The following is a 19,807-nucleotide window of genomic DNA, read 5'->3' as shown; positions in this document are numbered from 1 at the left end:
TTTTTTAATTGGTCAGATATTTTATAAATAGAATTTTTGATAGATTAAAAGTTACGATAATTTTTTGCATAAACAGGTGCTTTTAGTTTCATGAAACATTTGTGTTTGTTAACGTATTTGTTCATAGTTAACATAGAATTATTTTGAAGAATACTGTTATCCAGGGAAAGTTTTTTCTTGATTGCCAAGATATTTTATACATAGGTTCTCACTAAAGTTTTGTACCAGCAGGCATACAAGTACTGTTTATTGTAACTAATGATATTACAATTTCAGGCAGACATTGTATATGCTTATTTGGGAAGAGAAGAAGACTATGATTACCTTCAGAGCCAAAATGTGTCTGTGAATGGGAGTATAGTCCTAACTAGATATGGTGATATCTTCAGAGCAAATCAGGTAAGGGTTCAGCTGTGGTAAGCAGCTCTTCTAGGAGAAGGACTCTCCAAAATCAAACCATTGTTCTCTAGTCTTGGGTAGCGCTATAGCCTCTGTCTGTGGTCTTCCACTGTCTTGGGTTAGAGTTCTCGAGCACACTATTCTATATAATTTCTCTTCCTCTTGTTTTTGTTAAAATTTTTATAGTGTATATAGGAGATAGCCTATTTGTTTTAATGATGTTACTCTTCTTAAAATATTTTATTTTCCTTTTTTCCTTTCCTCACTGGGCTATATTCCCTGTTGGAGTCCCTGAGCTAATAGCATCCTGCTTTTTCAACTAGGGTTGTAGCTTAGCTGGTAATAATAATAATAATGATAACTAACTGGAAAGGGTTTTGCCTTAGGTATCGTGTTGTTAAAAAGCAAACATAACTTCAAGGTACTGTAATTGTACTTGTGTTTTTTAAATCATATCCTGGTTAATGTATTTTGTAGATTTACTAGGCATTGGCTTTTATTAAACATAGCCTCTGTACCATGGTCTTCCACTGCCTTGGGGTAGAGTTCTCTTGCATGAGGGTACACTCTGGCACACTATTCTATATATCGATCTTCCTCCTATTTTGTTAAAATTTTTATAGTTTATATATGAAATATTTATTTTGATGTTGTTACTGCTGTTAAAATATTTTATTTTAAATACTTCTGTTTTTTCCTGGTTTCCTTTTCTCACTGGGCTATTTTCCCTAGTTGGAGCTTATGGCATCCTGCTTTTCCAACTTGGGTTGTAGCTTGGCAAATAATAATAATAATAATGATATGATTGTCTTCGGCATAACAAAATGGCTGTCAGGCTCATTACTTTAGTCCATGGAGCAGTCATGTCATCTGTCAATCTGCTTACGCAGACAAAAGAATAAAGATAGAAAGCAGCTGAAAATTGCATTACAAAGGGAAATAAATATCCTGTATAGCACTTATAGTTACGCTAAGGGACGACACAAACGTGCGCCATCGAATCCTCAGAGGGTTAATTTTGATGTTACCTTCTCTGGTCCAGCATACAGGAGCTAATTCTTTCGGAGCCCTAAGAGCATATTTATTTTGGAACGTTTAGGTTTCTGTGTACTATACAATTTTTGAGAATGATTTAGGCAGTTAAGTGTCCTTAAGCCTTTTACCCCCAAAGGACGTACTGGTACGTTTCACAAAACTCATCCCTTTACTCCCATGGACGTACCGGTACGTCCTTGCAAAAAACTGCTATTTTAATTTTTTTTTGCATATTTTTGATAATTTTTTAAGAAACTTCAGGCATTTTCCAAGAGAATGAGACCAACCTGACCTCTCTATGATGAAAATTAAGGCTGTTAGAGCAATTTTTAAAAAATATAACTGCAAAATGTGCTTGAAAAAAAATAACCCCTGGGGGTTAAGGGTTGGAAATTTCCAAAGAGCCTGGGGGTAAAAGGGTTAAGATTAAATTTGTTTTAACTCAAATACAAACCTCTGTTCTTTACTATGAAACATATATCCATGTGTAAAAATCTCAGATTTGTATAATTAGTAAAAATACAAATTACTTACAAATTTGTCATTTGTTCCAACTTTACAAACTTGAGTTCTTTACACACAGATGTGTATTTCATAGTTAAAGAAGTCCGGTTTTTTATAATTATGAAAAAGGCAAATTACTTCCAAATGTCGTATTTATCCCAGATTTTTCATTACTATTTTTGGAGCTTTAATTTTGTAATTTGATAATTTTCAATATTAAACTTAGCCGGTGATTATATAAGCTGCAACTCTGTTGCTCGACAGAAAAACTCTACGTTAAAAATCCGCCAGTGATCGCTATACAGGTAGGGGGTGTACATCAACAGCGCCATCTGTCGGGCAGGTACTCAGTACTCAATGTAAACACAGAACTCAATTTTCTCTCTGTCGGGCTACCGGCAAGACCTACTAATTCGCTGTTGCTAACTGGATTTGTTTTCACAACTATTTGGTGAAGTACACTATTCTAGTTTTGAGCTTTCGCTATGCAGGCTTTTTATCTTCATCTTAAAACTTGAACTCGTTTTGGATAGATTTAATTATGGTGACAAAGAGAGTATGGACTTTCTTTCACTTTTAAATGGCCGACCCTTCCCTTAGACGGAAGTGTGTTTAGGCTTTTAATAATTATCTTATCACGTTATAGATTTTCCTCTATATTTTATATCTCTCCGCCTTTTTTAGGCCTCTTCGGTTAACTTTCCATTTTTTATAAACATATAAAAATAAATTTTAATGCTTTGTTTATATAACGTACTTAAAAAGGCAGAGCCTGAGAGTAGGCGGTCCTAACTGGAACCGAAGTTAATCAACGTTGAGCCCTTTATATCGTCTTTAGCTTTTAAAGAGCTAAGGTTTTAAACTTTTTAAATGTAATATTTTATGAAAGAATTTCTTTGATAGTCTTCGTACTGTTTTCAAAGATGAACTAACGTTTAGTTTTTTATGCTACGCAGTTGTTGACGTTCAGGACGTTCAACATGCGCTCTATCGTTACGATAGAGAGAGAGTGTATCACGGTTTCACTTTGCAGTAAGAGTAAATCGATTCTGACGTTTTGTTCATTCTTTCTTAGCTTAAATGTTTTAAATTCTAATTTAAAGGAACTTTTTATTTGAAAAACCTTTCAGTTTTTTCCTTTAGTCAAATAACATGTTTTTTTGACGATATATAATTGGGCTCTTCTCTTAGGTGCGAAATCAAGAGAGAAAGAGAGAGAGAGATAGAGACAGAGGGAGAGAGAGGAGAGAAAACGTTCCGTTCAAGCGGGTAACGTTGTTCTCGTGTTACTCACGTCCCTAGTCGCTGTACGGGGAGGAAGGATAAAACGTTTTTAGGTTTTTATTCTCGTCCCCAGGCTATGTGCGGTGAGAGATTGAAAACGTAGTTATATGAACTAGTGTTTAGTCTCTTTCCCAGCCACTGATTTTTCTTTTTATCTTAAAATATGTTTTCTGTTTTTTGCTGGTATTATGAGCTTGCATTATACGACTAATTTCGCAATTACTACCTTTTAATGAAGGGTAGAATTGCGTGTTTCAGGTAGAAATTAGTGCAAAACAGAAAATCGAAGTGATAATTGATATGCGCAAAGTGTTACAGTGTTGCGTCCGAGGCGCAAAGTGTTACAGTGTTGCGTCCGAGGGTTCGTCTGTTCGTGCCTGTCGTTCACCTAGTCCGGGACCTCTTGCAAGCTCCCAAGCCCAGGGGAGAAGTAATGTCAAACGACTTATGGGTTCGAGAGGCCTTGACCAACGAACAGACGTTTTCCCTCTATGGTATCGGGTGTATCTTACCAAGATCTCCCCTACCATAAGACGAGAGAGACGTTGTTTCTCCTCGCCATCCGTAGGCTTTTCGCATAAGAAACCTGTCAAAGTGTTGCAGTCACAGACAAGGTTTCGTAGCCCTTAAGCGAAAGTCAGTCCTTTCAGGACAGGTCCAGCGTCCTGGTTACAGCCATTAGGACAGCTCTGACCCTATGCAGTCATCGGATAACTGCTCGCCGCCTAACAAAAGCTTAACACAGACTCCGAGAGTCTTTTTTTTGTAGGCAAGTGTTGCGGTCACAGACGTTACCCTCGTCTATTACCACGACCATTTCCGTTGATCCTTAAGGGGTTGTATGGCAAAACATGCAGTATATGCTTGCCTCCCTTATGGAAGACTATTCTGCCAATTAGTCCGTTGAGTCTAGCCGTTTATCTCATCGATATCCTGGCTTTCAGCTAACCTAACGTTCCTTTGTGCTTACTGTTGACGTTGGCGTAGCTAAGTCACGTCAGTCAGGTTGTTTAGAACCACACTCGATGCGGTCTCGTGTGGTTTTTCAGCCGCATTTGGACGTTAGGCCACTGGCTGATGCTCCTGTTGACGTTCAAGACGTTCACTAACAATCGGAGTTGACTTGTTTTGACGCTGTGCGTCAACCTCCGCATTCTAGATTTGTTTTGACTGCTCAGTCTAGGCAGTCAAAGCAGTCTCGAGTGGACGCTGTGCGTCCTCACGCACCTGTTGTGGTTGACAGTTCAGTTGTTGACAGTTCACAAACTGTCTAGCAGTTACATGACGTTGCGTTCTGGTCCGCTACTAATGCACCAGTGAGAGACTTGGCTTTTATCGGACAAGGTTCCTGTAGATGAGAAAGTTGCTGTTCTCCCTCCTACTGATATTCCCTTGAGGACTCTGTCAGATGGAGAGGAGCCTAAAGCTGCTTAGCCTCCTATGGACTTTAATTAAATCATGATGATTTTTTAAGGATCTTCGTCCGGATCTTTTTGTAACTGCTGCTCCTCGTTCGCCTAAACGTAAGAGCTTACACTAGGCCTAGCTACTTCCAAGCCGTTGTTTTTAAGCTAGTGCTCTCTCGCTCTCCTAGAGAGCGTTACGTTGGCTAGGCGACTGGTTCTTTCACCAGGAGGAGTTTGGGGGATACAGCCTTTGCTTTCCCTTCTTTTAAACTGGTTTATAGAGCGAGAGTCTGATATGACACGAGAGAAGTTCTCGGCTTGGGAGGTCATGCCTCTGCCCAGATAGACTTCTCAATTCTGGTAGACTCTCCCTGGCGCCTAGCCAGGAGACGCTCCAAGTTGTTTACAGGTCAACTTCTCAGCTGTTGTCGAGCCTTTGAAGGGTTGCTGTACTATTATGTCACGCATAACAAGGCTTTTAGGGATGGTAAACGGTTCCGCCTCAGTCGCTAACCCCGTCTGTTGCCACACCTGCTCCCGTAGACCCTAAATGGGCTTTGCTGCAAGACATGCAGTCCAAGCTTGCGTCCTTGATAGAGGACTTAAATGCGGAGAAGAACCTTCTGGCCAACAACCTTCCAACCGGTCGGTTGTACGCCCTGTTGACGCTGAGGTAACCTACTCGCGTCTGCCAGTTGAGGTGGTTCCTCCACCGATGCGACCCAGTGTGGGTTGCCAGCCGCACGTTGACGTTAAGCGACGCTCGGAGGTGGTTGTTGACGTTCAGGACGTTCAACAACCAGCAGAGGTGACTTGTTGTGACGCAGTGCGTCAACCTCAGCAACCCGGTAGGGTGTTGACTGCACAACCGAGACGGTCTAGACAGTTTCGGGTTGACGCTGTACTTCCTCGCGCTCCCATGGTTGTTGACAGTTCACAGACTGTGCAGCAGTTCCATGATATTGCGTCCGGCTCCGTCACGCATCCACCAGTGCGACCGGATTCAGCGAGTCAGACGTTGCCCACTCCGTTGCCGTTTCCTCATCAGTTTCGGATGAGGAACCCTCTGATGAGGACGTTGCTGAACAAGACGATCAGCCCCCAGCCCTGCTATCCATCCAGAAGATGCTGAAGAAGGAACGCTGCTCAGTCAGGCTGTGGATGAGTCTGGTAGGGACGCTGTCATCCGTGGATCAATTTGTGTCACTAGGAAGACTACACCTCCGTCCTCTTCTATACCATCTAGCTTTTCACTGGAAAAAGGACAAGACGCTAGAAGCGGTCTCGATCCCGGTTTCCGAAAAGATAAAGTCTTGTCTGACTTGGTGAAAGGACTATATCAACCTAAGAGAGGGTCTTCCCCTGACTGTTCAGACTCCCAACCACGTTCTCTTCTCGGACGCATCGGACGTAGGCTGGGGTGCGACATTAGACGGTCGGGAATGCTCGGGATTATGGAACTCGAGTCAAAGGACAATGCATTTCAACTGCAAGGAGCTACTGGCAGTACGTCTGGCCTGGAAAGCTTCAGGTCTCTCCTTCAAGGCAAAGTGGTGGAGGTGAACTCGGACAACAACACGGCTTTGGCGTACATCTCCAAGCAAGGAGGGACCTACTCTCTGACGTTGTACGAGATCGCTAGGGACCTCCTCACCTGGTCAAAAGGTCTAGACATATCACTAGTAACGAGGTTCATCCAAGGCAACTTGAATGTCATGGCAGATTGTCTCAGTCGGAAGGGACAAATAATTCCAACAGAATGGACCCTCCACAAGGATGTATGCAAGAGACTTTGGGCCACCTGGGGCCAGCCAACCATAGATCTCTTCGCAACCTCGATGACCAAGAGGCTCCCAATATTTTGCTCACCAATCCCGGACCCAGCAGCAGTTCATATAGATGCCTTTCTCCTAGATTGGTCACATCTAGATCTATATGCATTCCCTCCGTTCAAGATTGTCAACAAGGTACTGCAGAAGTTCGCCTCTCACGAAGGGACAAGGTTGACGCTAGTTGCTTCCCTCTGGCCCGCGAGAGAATGGTTCACAGAGGTACTTCGATGGCTAGTAGACGTTCCCAGAACACTTCCCATAAGGGTGGACCTTCTACGTCAGCCACACGTAAAGAGGGTACTCCAAGGCCTCCACGCTCTTCGTCTGACTGCCTTCAGACTATCGAAAGACTCTCGAGAGCTAGAGGCTTTTCGAAGGAGGCAGCCAGAGCGATTGCTAGAGCAAGGAGAACATCCACCCTTAGAGTCTACCAATCGAAGTGGGAAATCTTCCGTATCTGGTGCAAGTCAGTATCCGTATCCTCGACCAGTACCTCTGTAACTCAAATAGCTGACTTCCTCTTATTTCTGAGGAAAGAACGATCTCTTTCAGCTCCCTCTATCAAGGGTTACAGAAGCATGTTGGCATCAGTCTTCCGTCACAGAGGCTTAGATCTTTCCAACAATAAAGATCTACAGGACCTCCTTAAGTCTTTTGAGACCACGAAGGAGGGTCGTTTGGTTACACCTGGTTGGAATTTAGACGTGGTACTAAGATTCCTTATGTCAGACAGGTTCGAACCGCTACAATCAGCCTCCTTGAAAGATCTCACCTTAAAGACTCTTTTCCTGGTATGCTTAGCCACAGCTAAAAGAGTCAGTGAGATTCATGCCTTCAGCAAGAACATCGGATTCTCATCCAAAACGGCTACATGTTCTACAACTTGGTTTTCTAGCCAAAACGAGCTGCCTTCTCGGCCTTGGCCAATATCGTTCGATATTCCAAACTTATCGTATGGTTGGAAATGAACTAGAAAGAGTCTTATGCCCTGTAAGAGCTCTTAAGTTCTATTTAAAACGAACTAAACCTTTACGAGGCCCGTCTGAAGCTTTATGGTGTTCAGTTAAGAAACCATCTTTGCCTATGTCAAAGAATGCTTTATCCTATTTTATCAGACTGTTAATACGAGAAGCTCATTCCCATCTGAATGAGGAAGACCAAGCTTTGCTGAAGGTAAGGACACACGAAGTTAGAGCTGTCGCAACTTCCGTGGCCTTTAAACAAAATAGATCTCTGCAAAGTATAATCGACGCAACCTATTGGAAAAGCAAGTCAGTGTTCGCGTCTTTTTATCTTAAGAATGTCCAGTGTCTTTACGAGAACTGCTACACTCTGGGACCATTCGTAGCAACGAGTGCAGTAGTGGGTGAGGGCTCAACCACTACAATTCCCTAATTCCATAACCTTTTTAATCATTCTCTTGAAATGTTTTATTATTGTTTTTGGGTTGTCCGGAAGGCTAAGAAGCCTTTCGCATCCTACTTGATTTGGCGGGTGGTCAAAGTCATTTCTTGAGAAGCGCCTAGATTAGAGGTTTTGATGAGGTCCTGTTGTATGGGTTGCAACCCTTGATACTTCAGCTCCTAGGGGTCGCTCAGCATCCTAAGAGGATCGCGAGGCTCCGTAAGGAAGACGTACTTTAAAAGGCAGAGTAATTTTTCAAGTCGACTTCCTTACCAGGTACTTATTTATTTTATGTTTGTTATTTTGAATAACTGCTAAAATGAAATAAAAAATCCTTAGCTCATAATAATGTAAACAATTATTGCTGGTCTCTACCCACCCCCCTGGGTGTGAATCAGCTTATATAATCACCGGCTAAGTTTAATATTGAAAAATGTTATTTTTATAATAAAATAAATTTTTGAATATACTTACCCGGTGATTATATATTAAAGGACCCTCCCTTCCTCCCCAATAGAGACCCAGTGGACCGAGGAGAAAATTGAGTTCTGTGTTTACATTGAGTACTGAGTACCTGCCCGACAGATGGCGCTGTTGATGTACACCCCCTACCTGTATAGCGATCGCTGGCGGATTTTTAACGTAGAGTTTTTCTGTCGAGCAACAGAGTTGCAGCTTATATAATCACCGGGTAAGTATATTCAAAAATTTATTTTATTATAAAAATAACATGTTTTTGTAATTTTGAAAATATTGCATATGAATGAAAATTGATTGTCATTTAGAAGTAATATGATCTTTCATCTTTTAATGAAAATTTACTACCTTTGCTTCCTATATCTACCAACTGGATATTTACTAAGAATAAGTTCATGTAGGATATTGTGAATGTAATGTTGAATACTCTACTGCTGAAGAATGAACCTGTAACTGGCAGTAGATACAGGACTAGATTTTCTACAGTTCAATGCTTAATGTTGTCATGTTTTTTTTTTTTTTTTTTTTATGTATTATAGCCATGGAAGGAAAAATGAAAAGACTTGATTGGAGTTAGTACTTTCGTCCATTAGGGACATCAACAGACTCAACATTGAGAATACATATACAAAGACACCGTATTTATACAGGAGAAGCGGATCCAACAGTTGTCAATTTCTTAACCCTTTTATCCCCAAAGGACGTACTGGTACGTTTCACAAAACTCAGCCCTTTACCCCCATGGACGTACTGGTACGTCCTTGCAAAAAACTGCTATTTACATTTTTTTTGCATATTTTTGATAATTTTTTGAGAAACATCAGGCATTTTCCAAGAGAATGAGACTAACCTGACCTCTCTATGAGGAAAATTAAGGGTGTTAGAGCTATTTAAAAAAAAATTATACTGCAAAATGTGCTTGAAAAAAAATAACCCCTGGGGGTTAAGCGTTGGAAAGTTCCAAATAGCCTGGGGGTAAAAGGGTTAATAATTCCAGATTAGTCAGATTTTAGATAAAATGATAACACCGGATTAACGGAAAACAGACCAGGGCTTAGATTCAAATTTTGACCTTAGGTACAGGAGATTAAAAAGGATTCAATAATATTCCTTTGGGTATAGTCATTTACATGGATTATTTTACTTGTCTCTGAGCATCCAATTTAATGACTTGATCCTAACTGGCATGGTTTTTTTATGTATCTCCTATAGGTGTTGAATGCCGAGATTAGAGGTGCCGCAGGAGTGCTGTTATATTCCGACCCATCAGGCGTTTGTCCGGATGGATGTACTCCAAATGTTACGTACCCAAATACTATATATAACCCTATGGAAGCTGTCCAGCTAGGTACAACTTATCTGAGTAATGGTGACCCGCTGACGCCATTCTACCCATCAATTGGTAAGAAATAAAAAATTGTATATATTATGATATGGATACATCTTCAAGAGCTTTGTATAAAATTTTATAAACTTTGAGTCCCTTGCTTTTATTCATCGGGTAGTTTGTAGCGCTACGGCCAAACGTCATAATTTGCTTATTATCGCTCCGACTGTTATCTTGTTTAGAATAAAAACGTTTGGAAATGGTCTACGGATCTTAAATATGTTGTGTAAGGGGGGTTCCGGGGAGGCGCAGCCCCCCTGGGTAAGGACACGGCTTTTAGCATACGTTAGGTGGGTTTTTTAAGTTAGCTTCTCCTGTCGTACTCGCAGGTAAGGAAACTGTTGTGTAAGGGGGGGGGGGGTCCGGGGGTGCGAAGCCCCCCTTGGTAAGGATACGACTTTTAGCATAGGTTAGGTGGGTTTTTTAAGTTAGCTTCTCCCGCCAAAATTGATTTTAGAACGACGGCCACAGTTCAGAATATTCCCGTTTTCTACGGGATCTGTCCGTCACCCTGCAAAGGCTCCTATTCATCTGGCTGGAGTCTTCCTTTATGCCTGAGAACCTCTCATGATGTTCTTATAGACTCTCTCTTGAAACTCGTTTGCTACCAAGAACTGCACTTCAGGTGAGTCTTGGTTATTGGTTTAATATTTTAAAGCTATTCATGACCTACTTTTCTTCACTGGTGAGTCACTCTCCATCGGAGTTCGGGAGTCAGCAATAGGAACATCAAGGTGTGAATTCATAAAATAAAGGAAATTTTGGTAATCATCACTATCATCATCATCTCCTACGCCTATTGACGCAAAGGGCTTCGGTTAGATTTCGCCAGTCATCTCTATCTTGAGCTTTTAAATCAATACTTTTCCATTCATCATCATCTACTTCATGCTTCATAGTCCTCAGCCATGTAGGCCTGGGTCTTCCAACTCTTCTATGTCTTGTGGAGCCCAGTTGAAAGTTCAATGAACTAATCTCTCTTGTTATTTTTATTCTAGTGCAACGTTCATATACTGTACATGCCCACCATCCTCCCCACTTGACTAGCAGTGTCAAGAGGATAAGGATTAGTGTAGACTTCAAGACTGAAAAATACAGTACTATGTACCCAAGCCATAGTTATTGCCATTAGCCACTAGATTGTTGCATTACTAAACTAGAGGTCTAACCTATTGAGAGGGGAAAAAAATTAGATTTTTAATTTTTTTTGGTGAATGTCAAACAGAAACCAAGCTTCGAGGTGACAGTAGAAAGAAATTTATGATTAAGGTTCTGTTTTTCTTGTTATTTCTTCATCACCATTATCTCCTATGCCTATTGATGCAAAGAGCCTTGTTATTTGGTACTATCTAATTTGCAAAGCACTATTTTGCTTCATCCAAAATGCAGTTTTTAAATATTAAACTTAGCCGGTGAATATATAATAGCTGACGTCTCCGACGGCTCAATAGATTCCAAAAACTCGCGAGCGATCGCCGTGAAGGTTGCGGGTGTGACCACCAGCGCCGACTATCGGCCAGATACCGCATATACTTGTCAATTTCTCCAGTTCTTCTCTGTCGGTCTTGTCGACAAGTTGGTTCCGCTCGCTTTATGACCTCGAGTTTTCGACCGAATTGGTGAAGTACTTGGTTTTGGTTTTATTGCTTTCGCCGTGTTGGATTATTCAATACTATCTTCAAAAGAAATGCTTTTGAAAGGAGAGGAAAAGTGTTTTGCCCTTGCTTTTTTTTATTCTCTGGTTTTTCCATATAGAAAAGATGGCCGACCCTTCCCTCAGTGTACGGAAGTGTGTTAAAGGCTTTTAGTAATTATTTTATCACTTTATAAATTATTGTTGATATTTATAGATTTACCTCTATATATTTTATATTTTATATCTCACCCGCCTTTATTAGGCCTCTTCGATTAGCTTTCCATTTATACTAAACATCAAGATAAATTTTACGTCACTCCTTTATAGCACTTGTTATTAAGTCCAACAAGTTTTTTCTCGTGTTTACCCTTGGATTTATCATTATTTTATAATTGATGGCCGATTCCCATGATACCGCAGCTGAAGGAAACGCATCCGACCTCCCTCCTGTCCCTGGAGGATCACGATTGCTGGACTAACGCCCCGGCGACCTTCACATCGGGTAAATTAAGCGCTGACTGTGCTTCCATTCAGTTCAGTGAGTGGCTACCCAGGCTTCCGGAATCCCTGATATGCCTCGAGCTCGAAGCCTGTATGCGCCTGAGTAGACCTATCAACTCGGCTACAATGGCAGAAAAGACCTCTTTAATGTATGAAGAAGAACCACCTTTTAAGGTCTTGACGAAGTCATTACTTCAAACCTTACTGTCTGATTCCTACGACTTCTTTGCGGCCAGACGTCGTTGCTGTAGGCATGTCTTGTCTGAGGCCACTATCAGACATGAGCCTAACAAGCTCATTAAAGCCCCAGTCTGGAGCTGCTAGGGTCAATCAGAGCCTCAAGGTTCGATGGGCTTAGTCCCCAAGCACAAGTTCGAACCGGCCAGCAACCAATCTCGAGGTAGAAAGAGTCTGAGATCTTTCCATTCCTTCCAAACCGGCGGTCCCAACAGGTGGTTCAAACCATCCCGGTGGCACACGGGAGTCAACCTTTCACTTCGAAGGGTCAACCCCAACAGCAATACGTGCTGGTTCCTCAGTCCCAAGTAGCAACTACCTCCTATGCTACTTCCCCAGCCCTTAGGCCCACCTTTGAAACTCAGGGTGCTTTCCAGGGTTACCAGCGCCCCAGAGGCGCTAGCTCGAGAGGAACTTTTCGCAACAGCTACTCTCGAGGCCGAGGAGGTAAATCCGCAGCAAATCATTGGGAGTTCTCAGGTAGGGGTGGGACTTTACATCTTCCGGAACCGTTGAACGTTCAACATTTGGGCTTTCAGTATAATTTCCAAAGGTCTGGGGTGGAGTTGGATAGAAAGGTCCCCTCCACCAACCAGTTTTCATCAACATCCAACGGAAGAGCTAGTCTTATATGAAAACGATCTATTGCAAAAGGAAGCAATAAAGAAAGTAAATCGTTTGTAATTTCAGGATCACTTGTTCAGCGGGCCAAAGAAAGACTCAGAATAGCGAAGAGTAATCCTAGACCTGTCGCTTCTGAATTCTTACATTTAATGCGACAAGTTTCACATGCTGACCATCTCTCAGGTGCGGACCTTGCTTCTCTGTGGGGCCGTCACCTCCTCTATGGATCTTGCAGACGTTTGCTATCATGTTCCGAAAGCAAGGCATTTTCGTCCGTTTCTAAGCTTCAACTAGGCAAACTGCCTCACAGCAACTACAGAGTGATAATCTCTTACAACAGTTTTGGTTCCAAATCAATTCGAGAAATCTCGTTTGGTCCCGAGGACAAGTTTCAATGGTTAGGATTCAATGGGTTCTATGCTCCCACACTGTCTCCCAACAGCCAAGAGGAACGATATAGCAAAACACAATACGTTTTCTCAAAGACAAATTGTCTTCCAGAAGAAATCAAGAGAGAATCCTGGGTGCCCTCCAGTTTGCCTCAGTAACAGATATACTACTGAAGGCCAGACTGAAAGATATAAGCCGAGTATGGTGCTCCAGGAAAACGAGTAATATCGAGACAAAGGGCTCGACTCCAACCAATTCTGAAGAAAAGACTTCAACCATGGACAAAGGTCAAAATCTGGCAAATCCGTTTCCTTACAATATCCACCCCCAAGCTCGTCATTTACACAGACGCCTCCCTAACAGGCTGGGGGGGGGATACTCTCAGTACAAGAAAGTCCTGGGACTATGGTCGACAATATTCCGCCAACTTCATATCAATGTTTTAGAGGCCATGGCGGTATTTTTTACCTTAAGCAACCGGCTCCAGCCAAAAACCAACATAGTCAGGTTTCTTCTAGATAGATAGTGGCGGACGCACTTTCGAGGACAACTCCGCTGGAGTCGGAGTGGTCACTAGACCCAATGTCCTTCAGTTGGATTCTTTCTCAGGTTCCGGATCTCCAGATAGATCTGTTTGCAACAAAGTCCAACTACAAACTAGAGTGCTACGTAGCTCCCAGCCCGGATCCTCGGGCTTACGCCACAGACGCAATATCATTAGTCTGGAACACTTGGGAGAGAATTTACCTATTCCCACCAATAAATCTGTCGATGAAAGTGTTAGACAAGCTCAGGACTTTCAAAGGCCAAGTTGCTCTAGTAGCCCCCATCTGGCCCAAGCACAACGGGTTTCCCCTTCTGGTGGAACTGGGTCTCCACCTCGACAGATCCCCAATCCAATACTAACACAAGCAGTACAACTCGCTGTGTGTTAGCTTCCTCAAATTCAGAATGCCCTACCTTTCTGGACTTTATGAAATTTGCAGCTCAAGAGGTGCAGATATTGATCCTCAAATACGTTATTTTTAGAATCAGATAAGAGGGGATCCACCCTTCGACAGTATGATTCGGCTGTTATGAAACTTGCCAGTTTTTAAGGGACTCAAAGGTTGAGACGATGACTATGAATCTGACAGTAACCTTCTTCAGAATTTTATTTGAATCAGACTTAGCGGCTTGTACTATTACCACAAATTAAGTCAGCCTTGAAGGTTTTACAATTGGCTTTAATATTGCCCTTACAGATTCATACTTCTCATCCATCCCGAGAACCTGCGCCAGATTGAAACCATCAACTCACCCTAGCTCAGTTTCCTGGTTTCTGAATGACGTACTTAAGTTGGCTTCAGACACTCTTAACGAGACTTGCCATTATATTCCATTGGTTAGGAAATCCTTGTTCTTAATGAACCTGACTTCTGGCGCCAGAATATCAGAACTTTCAGCCTTGTCTAGAGATCCAGGTCATATTGAATTTCTCTCGTCAGGGGAAGTACTCCTTTCCCCTGACAAAAGATTTTTAGCGAAAATGAGGACCCCCAGGACAGACGGTTCCCCTGGAAGATTGTCTCACTTCCGCAGGACCCATCTTTATGTCCAGTAAACACTCTGGAAGCCTACTTAAACATATCTCCCGTTCAGTCCTCGGGGCCCTTACCCATTAGAGAAGGTGAAGAACCATCATCCTGAAAGGACTCAGACAGAAGATTCTGCATTTCATTAACGGGCTACCTAGAATCATTCCCACATCACTCCCTCACGTCCATGATATATGAGCTGTAGCTACCTCAGTTAATTACTATGAACTTCACTGGACTTACTAAATATACAGGCTGGAAGTCTCCAACAGTATTTAAACGCCACTGCTTAAAACCTCTGGAAGCCTTATATTTGCTACAGTGGCAGCAGGGAATGTGATTCCTCCTGAACATAGTGAACCTTAATCAACTATGTCTTGCTATCCTCTTATCTGTTATTTTGGATTTTATTTTACTTCCTCAGGTATTGTTCCAAGATTTGGGACCATTTCTCTGGTACTATTTCACTGGGCGGCACAGCTCGGAGCCCAGAAAAGGGATTTTGACGAAGGAAAAATCTATTTCTGGGCGAGAGACCTGTGCCGCCCAGTGAACCCTCCCTTGACTTCCCTCCCAACATGGGCCCCAAACCTTGGGTGCTATGAGGAGTGACGTCACTGGCGTGGGTTGGGTTAGTGGTAGTAGTGTTGATCGGCACCTCGCTGTGGCGGGGATTTTGAAGAGGAGATATCTAAATAGTGCGAGACCTCTGGTTGTGAATTATCACGCCCCAGTATTTTATACCGACACCTTATATAGGTGAGCGAGCTGGGTTCAACCTGGCATTCCTATGCTTTTTTTCTCTGGTAATATATAGCAGTTATATTCCTTAGAAATAGTGCTCTAGGTGTATTTCACTGGGCGGCACAGGTCTCTCGCCCAGAAATAGATTTTTCCTTCGTCAAAATCCCTTTTTTGTTTATTTGCGGCCTTTACCTATTCTATGTAGGCGGTCCTAACTTGGAAAACGAAGTTAAACAACGTTGAGCCCATTCAACTTTTATTTTTGTTTAGTTTAAAACAGTTGCTCTGTAAGAGTGATGAAATGAATATTTTTTAGAAAATATTTTAAGAAATATATTCTTTGAATAGTCTTCGTGCTGTTTTTTCAAAGATGAACTAACGTTTGGTTTATTTATGCTACGCAGTTTGCGCTTTATCGTTACGATAGAGAAAGAGGGAATCACGGTTTCACTTTGCAGAAAGAGTAAATCGATTTTGACGTTTTGTTCATTCTTCTTTCAAACTGAAGTGTTTTAGATACTAATTTAAAGGAACTTGTTAATTTTCAATTTCTTAGTCCTTTCAGTTTTTTCCTTTAGTCAAATAACCTGTTATTGACGAAGGGTGAGTGGGCCATTCTCTTGTGAGTGACAAGAGAGAGAGAGAGAGAGAGAGACGGAGAGAGAGAGAGAGAGAACGATCCGATCTTTATTCTCGTCCCAAGTCTCTGTACAAGGAGTTTGGGAGCGAGTAACGTTGTTCTCGATTCAGTTTTTTTTTTACTCTCGTCCCAAGTCTCTGTACGGGGAGAGAGGATAAAACGTTTTAGTTTTTATTCTCGTCCCAAGGCACTGTACGGTGAGAGATTGAAAACGTAGTCCGTAGTGAACTAGTGTTTAGTCTCCTCCCCAGTCACTGATCTTTTTAACTTTATATATTTCCGTTTTATTTGATATATATGTATATGTTTATTGATTTTTGCATGTGTGTTTCATTTTGTACTAATGTGCTTACATTATACGACTCATTTCGCAATTCTAACCTTTTGATGTAAGGGAGAATTGCGTTCTTCAGGTAGAAATCAGTTTTATTCATGTTTAATGTGAAACTATTGAAAAATACGATATCAGTGAAGTAAGTGCAAAAAACATGTTCTGTGTTGCGGAGGGTTCGTTTGTTCGTGCTTGTCACTTGCCTAGTCCGAGACCTCTTTCAGGCTCTCCTGCACCAGGGAGAAGGAATGTCATAGGACCTAAGGGAGTGAGGAGTGTAAACCAACGAACAGACGTTCCCTCAAAGGTATCAGACGTTGCTCGGCAAGTACGTCCTTGCCATAAGACAGGAGAGACGAAGTTTCTCCTCGTCTTCCGATGATTCGTCTCTTTAAAAGCCTGGGCGTAAAGTTTCGAGACGGTTGAAACATTTATTAGTTCCTTCAGAACAAGTTCAACGTCCTAGCTGTAGTCATAATAAGAGTCCCGTTCATAGCGATGACGTTCATGTACAGACGTTTCTGCCACAGACTCGACGTGACGTTGAGCGGTAGACACCGTAGACACAACGTGACATCGAGTGTCAGTCACCGTAGTCTCGATATAGCATCGATCAGCAGTCACTGCTGTTTACTACGTGACGTTTGAACGTCAGCCACTGCAGTCACAGGTTGATCCGAAGTTAGATATGCTGTTAAAGCTTTCTTCTTCAATAGAAGCTTTCGATCCTGTTCCTGTGCGAAAGGATCCTTTGCTTTTTGTACGTCACGGTTCTGGGATACGTGATTCGGGTCTTCAACCTTCTAGACGAGCTTTGTTACGCCACGCTGACGTTATCTCTAGTGACAGCTTTGCTGTTAAGCGAGATGTGGAGCATAAATCTCGATGTAACTTTGAACGCTTTGAACGTCAGCCACCGCAGTCACAGCGTGACGTTGAGATGCAGACACCGCAGACACGACGTGACGTTGAGCGGTAGACACCGTAGACATGACGTGACGTCGAGGGTCAGTCATCGTAGTCACGATATAGCATCGAACAGCAGTCACCGCTGTTACTACGGGACGTTTGAACGTCAGTTACTTCTGTCACGACGTGTAGTAGAATAACATTCTCTGCAGTCACAACGTGACATCGACCCTCCAACTTTAACTTCTGTTCATATACAAGTTGATGTAGCCTGTCAGGCTTTTCCTTCACGTCATTCTGAATATAAATCTCCTTCTCGCAAGACTTTAGATTTATCAGATGATGTGCCTTCTGAAGAAGTAGATGACCCCCTTTCAACTAATGTACCTTTGGGGAGTCATTCAGAAGAGGAGTAACCTAGGGTGGTCCAACAATCCCTTGTTTTTTAATTATGAATTTCTTTAGTGAAATTTTGTCCTAGACTTTCTTCGACGCCTACTTTTACGAAGTCAGTTCTCTCTTGTTCTTCCAAGAGGGCCATGCTCTTACTGGGAGACTGGTTGGAATCCAGGAGAAGTTTATGAAAGTCTGCTTTTGCTTTTCCTCCTTCTTAATTAACTTCTCGCTCGGGCATCTGGTGTGACACAGGAGAAGCTCGAGGAGAAGTTCTCGGCTTGGGAGTACCTGCCTCTGCCCAGGGAGACTTCTTAAGCCTTGTGAACTCTCCTCGTTGTCTAGCCATGAGACGCTCCAAGATTTTATGGTCGGCTTCAGAGCTAGACCATCTCCTGTTAGGAGTTTTTTTCGAGCGTTTGAAGTTTTTATTTGTTGGATTGGTCCCTGGGAGCCTTAAGTAAGAAGGTCTCTCCAGCTGTCAATGTATTGCTGTACAATTATGTCATGCATGAACAAGGCTATCAGGGATGGCTCCAATGATCTGGCAGCCACGTTCACTGCAGGAACAAGGCTATCAGGGATGGCTCCAATGATCTGGCAGCCACGTTCACTGCAGGAGTACTTGAGATGTAAGTGCGCTCAATGTGTTCATTGTCAAGACAAAGTTCACGATGAAGACTACCAAATCTGTCTTGGCAGCAGTAAGGGAAGGCGACTGGATGGTCTCTCTCGACCTTCAGGATGCATACTTCCACATCCCGATTCATCCAAACTTTCAACAACATCTGAGGTTTGTGGACGGGAAAGTAATGTACCAATTTCGAGCACTGTACTTCGGCCTCATTCCTGCTCCTCTTGTTTTTACAAGGCCCTTGCAAAATGTAGCAAGCTTTCTACATTTTTTGAGGATTCAGAGCCTCCCTTTATTTTTACGACTGGCTAATCAGGGCGTCGTCATTAAATCGCTGTCTGGAGAGCCTCTAATGGACCTTAGACCTAACCAAGGAGCTAGGTCTCATAGTGAATGTAGAGAAGTCGTAACTTACAGTACCCCATCCCAGACTATTCTTTATTTGGGAATGGAGATACAGTGTCTGATTTTTCGGGCCTTTTCGTCTCCCACAAGAATGGAACAAGCTCTGTTAAAAGTCCTTCACTTGCAAGAGAAAAACAGTTGCTCTGTAAGAGTTTGAACTAGCCTCGTAGGAACTCTTTCATCGCTGGAGTAGTTTATCTCTCTGGGGAGACTCAACCTTTGCCCTCTCCAATTTCACCTAAACCATTGGAACAAGGAGAAGGGCTTAGAGAGTATCTCTTTCCCAATCTCCAACTCAGTCTAGACATGTCTGACTTGGTGGGACAGCAACATCAGACTTCGAGAAGGTCTTTCTCTTGCGATCAAGAACCCAAACCATGTTTTGTATTCAGATGCATCGGATTTGGGTTAGGGAGCTCCACTGGACAGTCTGGAATGCTCGGGTCTTTGGTCCACGGATCAGAAGGAACTCCATTTAAGGCAAGTAACATCCCTCCTTTGGCGAGATTTTTGCAAGGAAAAATTAATGTCTTGGCGGACTGCCTCAGCAGAAGAGGACAAGTCATCTCCATGGAGTGGACGTTGCACAAGACTGTGTGCGAGAAGCTATGGATGACATGGGGTCAACCCACCATAGATCTTTTTGCGACTTCACTGACAAAGAGGCTCTCGACTTACTGCTTTCCAGTTCTGGATCCAGAGGCAGCCCACATAGACGCTTTCCTGCTGGACTGGTCTCACCTGGACGTTTATGCCTTTCCACCTTTCAAGATCCTAAACAAGGTGCTGCAGAAGTTCACCTCTCACGAAGGAACCAGGTTGATGTTGGTTGCTCCACGCTGGCCCGCGAGAGAGTGGTTCACAGAGGTACTTCTATGGCTGGTAGACGTTCCAAGAAGTCTGCCGTTGCGGATGGATCTCTTGCGACAGCCTCACGTAAAGAGATTTCATCAAAGCCTCCCCACGCTTCGTCTAACTGCCTTCAGACTATCGAAAGACTCTCTTGAGCTCGAGGGTTTTCGAAGGAGGCAGCTAGAGCGATCGCGAGGGCTAGAAGA

General features: G+C 42.7%; 1 protein-coding gene across 1 annotated transcript in view; it reads left to right on the top strand.

Annotated features, from left to right (window-relative positions):
• LOC137635951 (putative N-acetylated-alpha-linked acidic dipeptidase) overlaps positions 1-19,807 on the top strand; it is a 70,411-nt gene that overhangs the window by 26,369 nt on the left and 24,235 nt on the right. Inside the window, exons 7-8 of the mRNA XM_068368416.1 lie at positions 277-399; positions 9,554-9,743. Of these exons, the coding sequence (XP_068224517.1) occupies positions 277-399; positions 9,554-9,743 (313 nt within the window). The remainder of the gene's footprint in view (positions 1-276; positions 400-9,553; positions 9,744-19,807) is intronic.

Source organism: Palaemon carinicauda, unplaced genomic scaffold (assembly GCF_036898095.1).
Source record: "Palaemon carinicauda isolate YSFRI2023 unplaced genomic scaffold, ASM3689809v2 scaffold201, whole genome shotgun sequence".
Taxonomy (NCBI): Eukaryota; Metazoa; Arthropoda; class Malacostraca; order Decapoda; family Palaemonidae; genus Palaemon; species Palaemon carinicauda.
The sequence above is the reverse complement of the archived record's forward strand: the minus strand, read 5'-3'. Positions and strand labels throughout refer to the sequence as shown.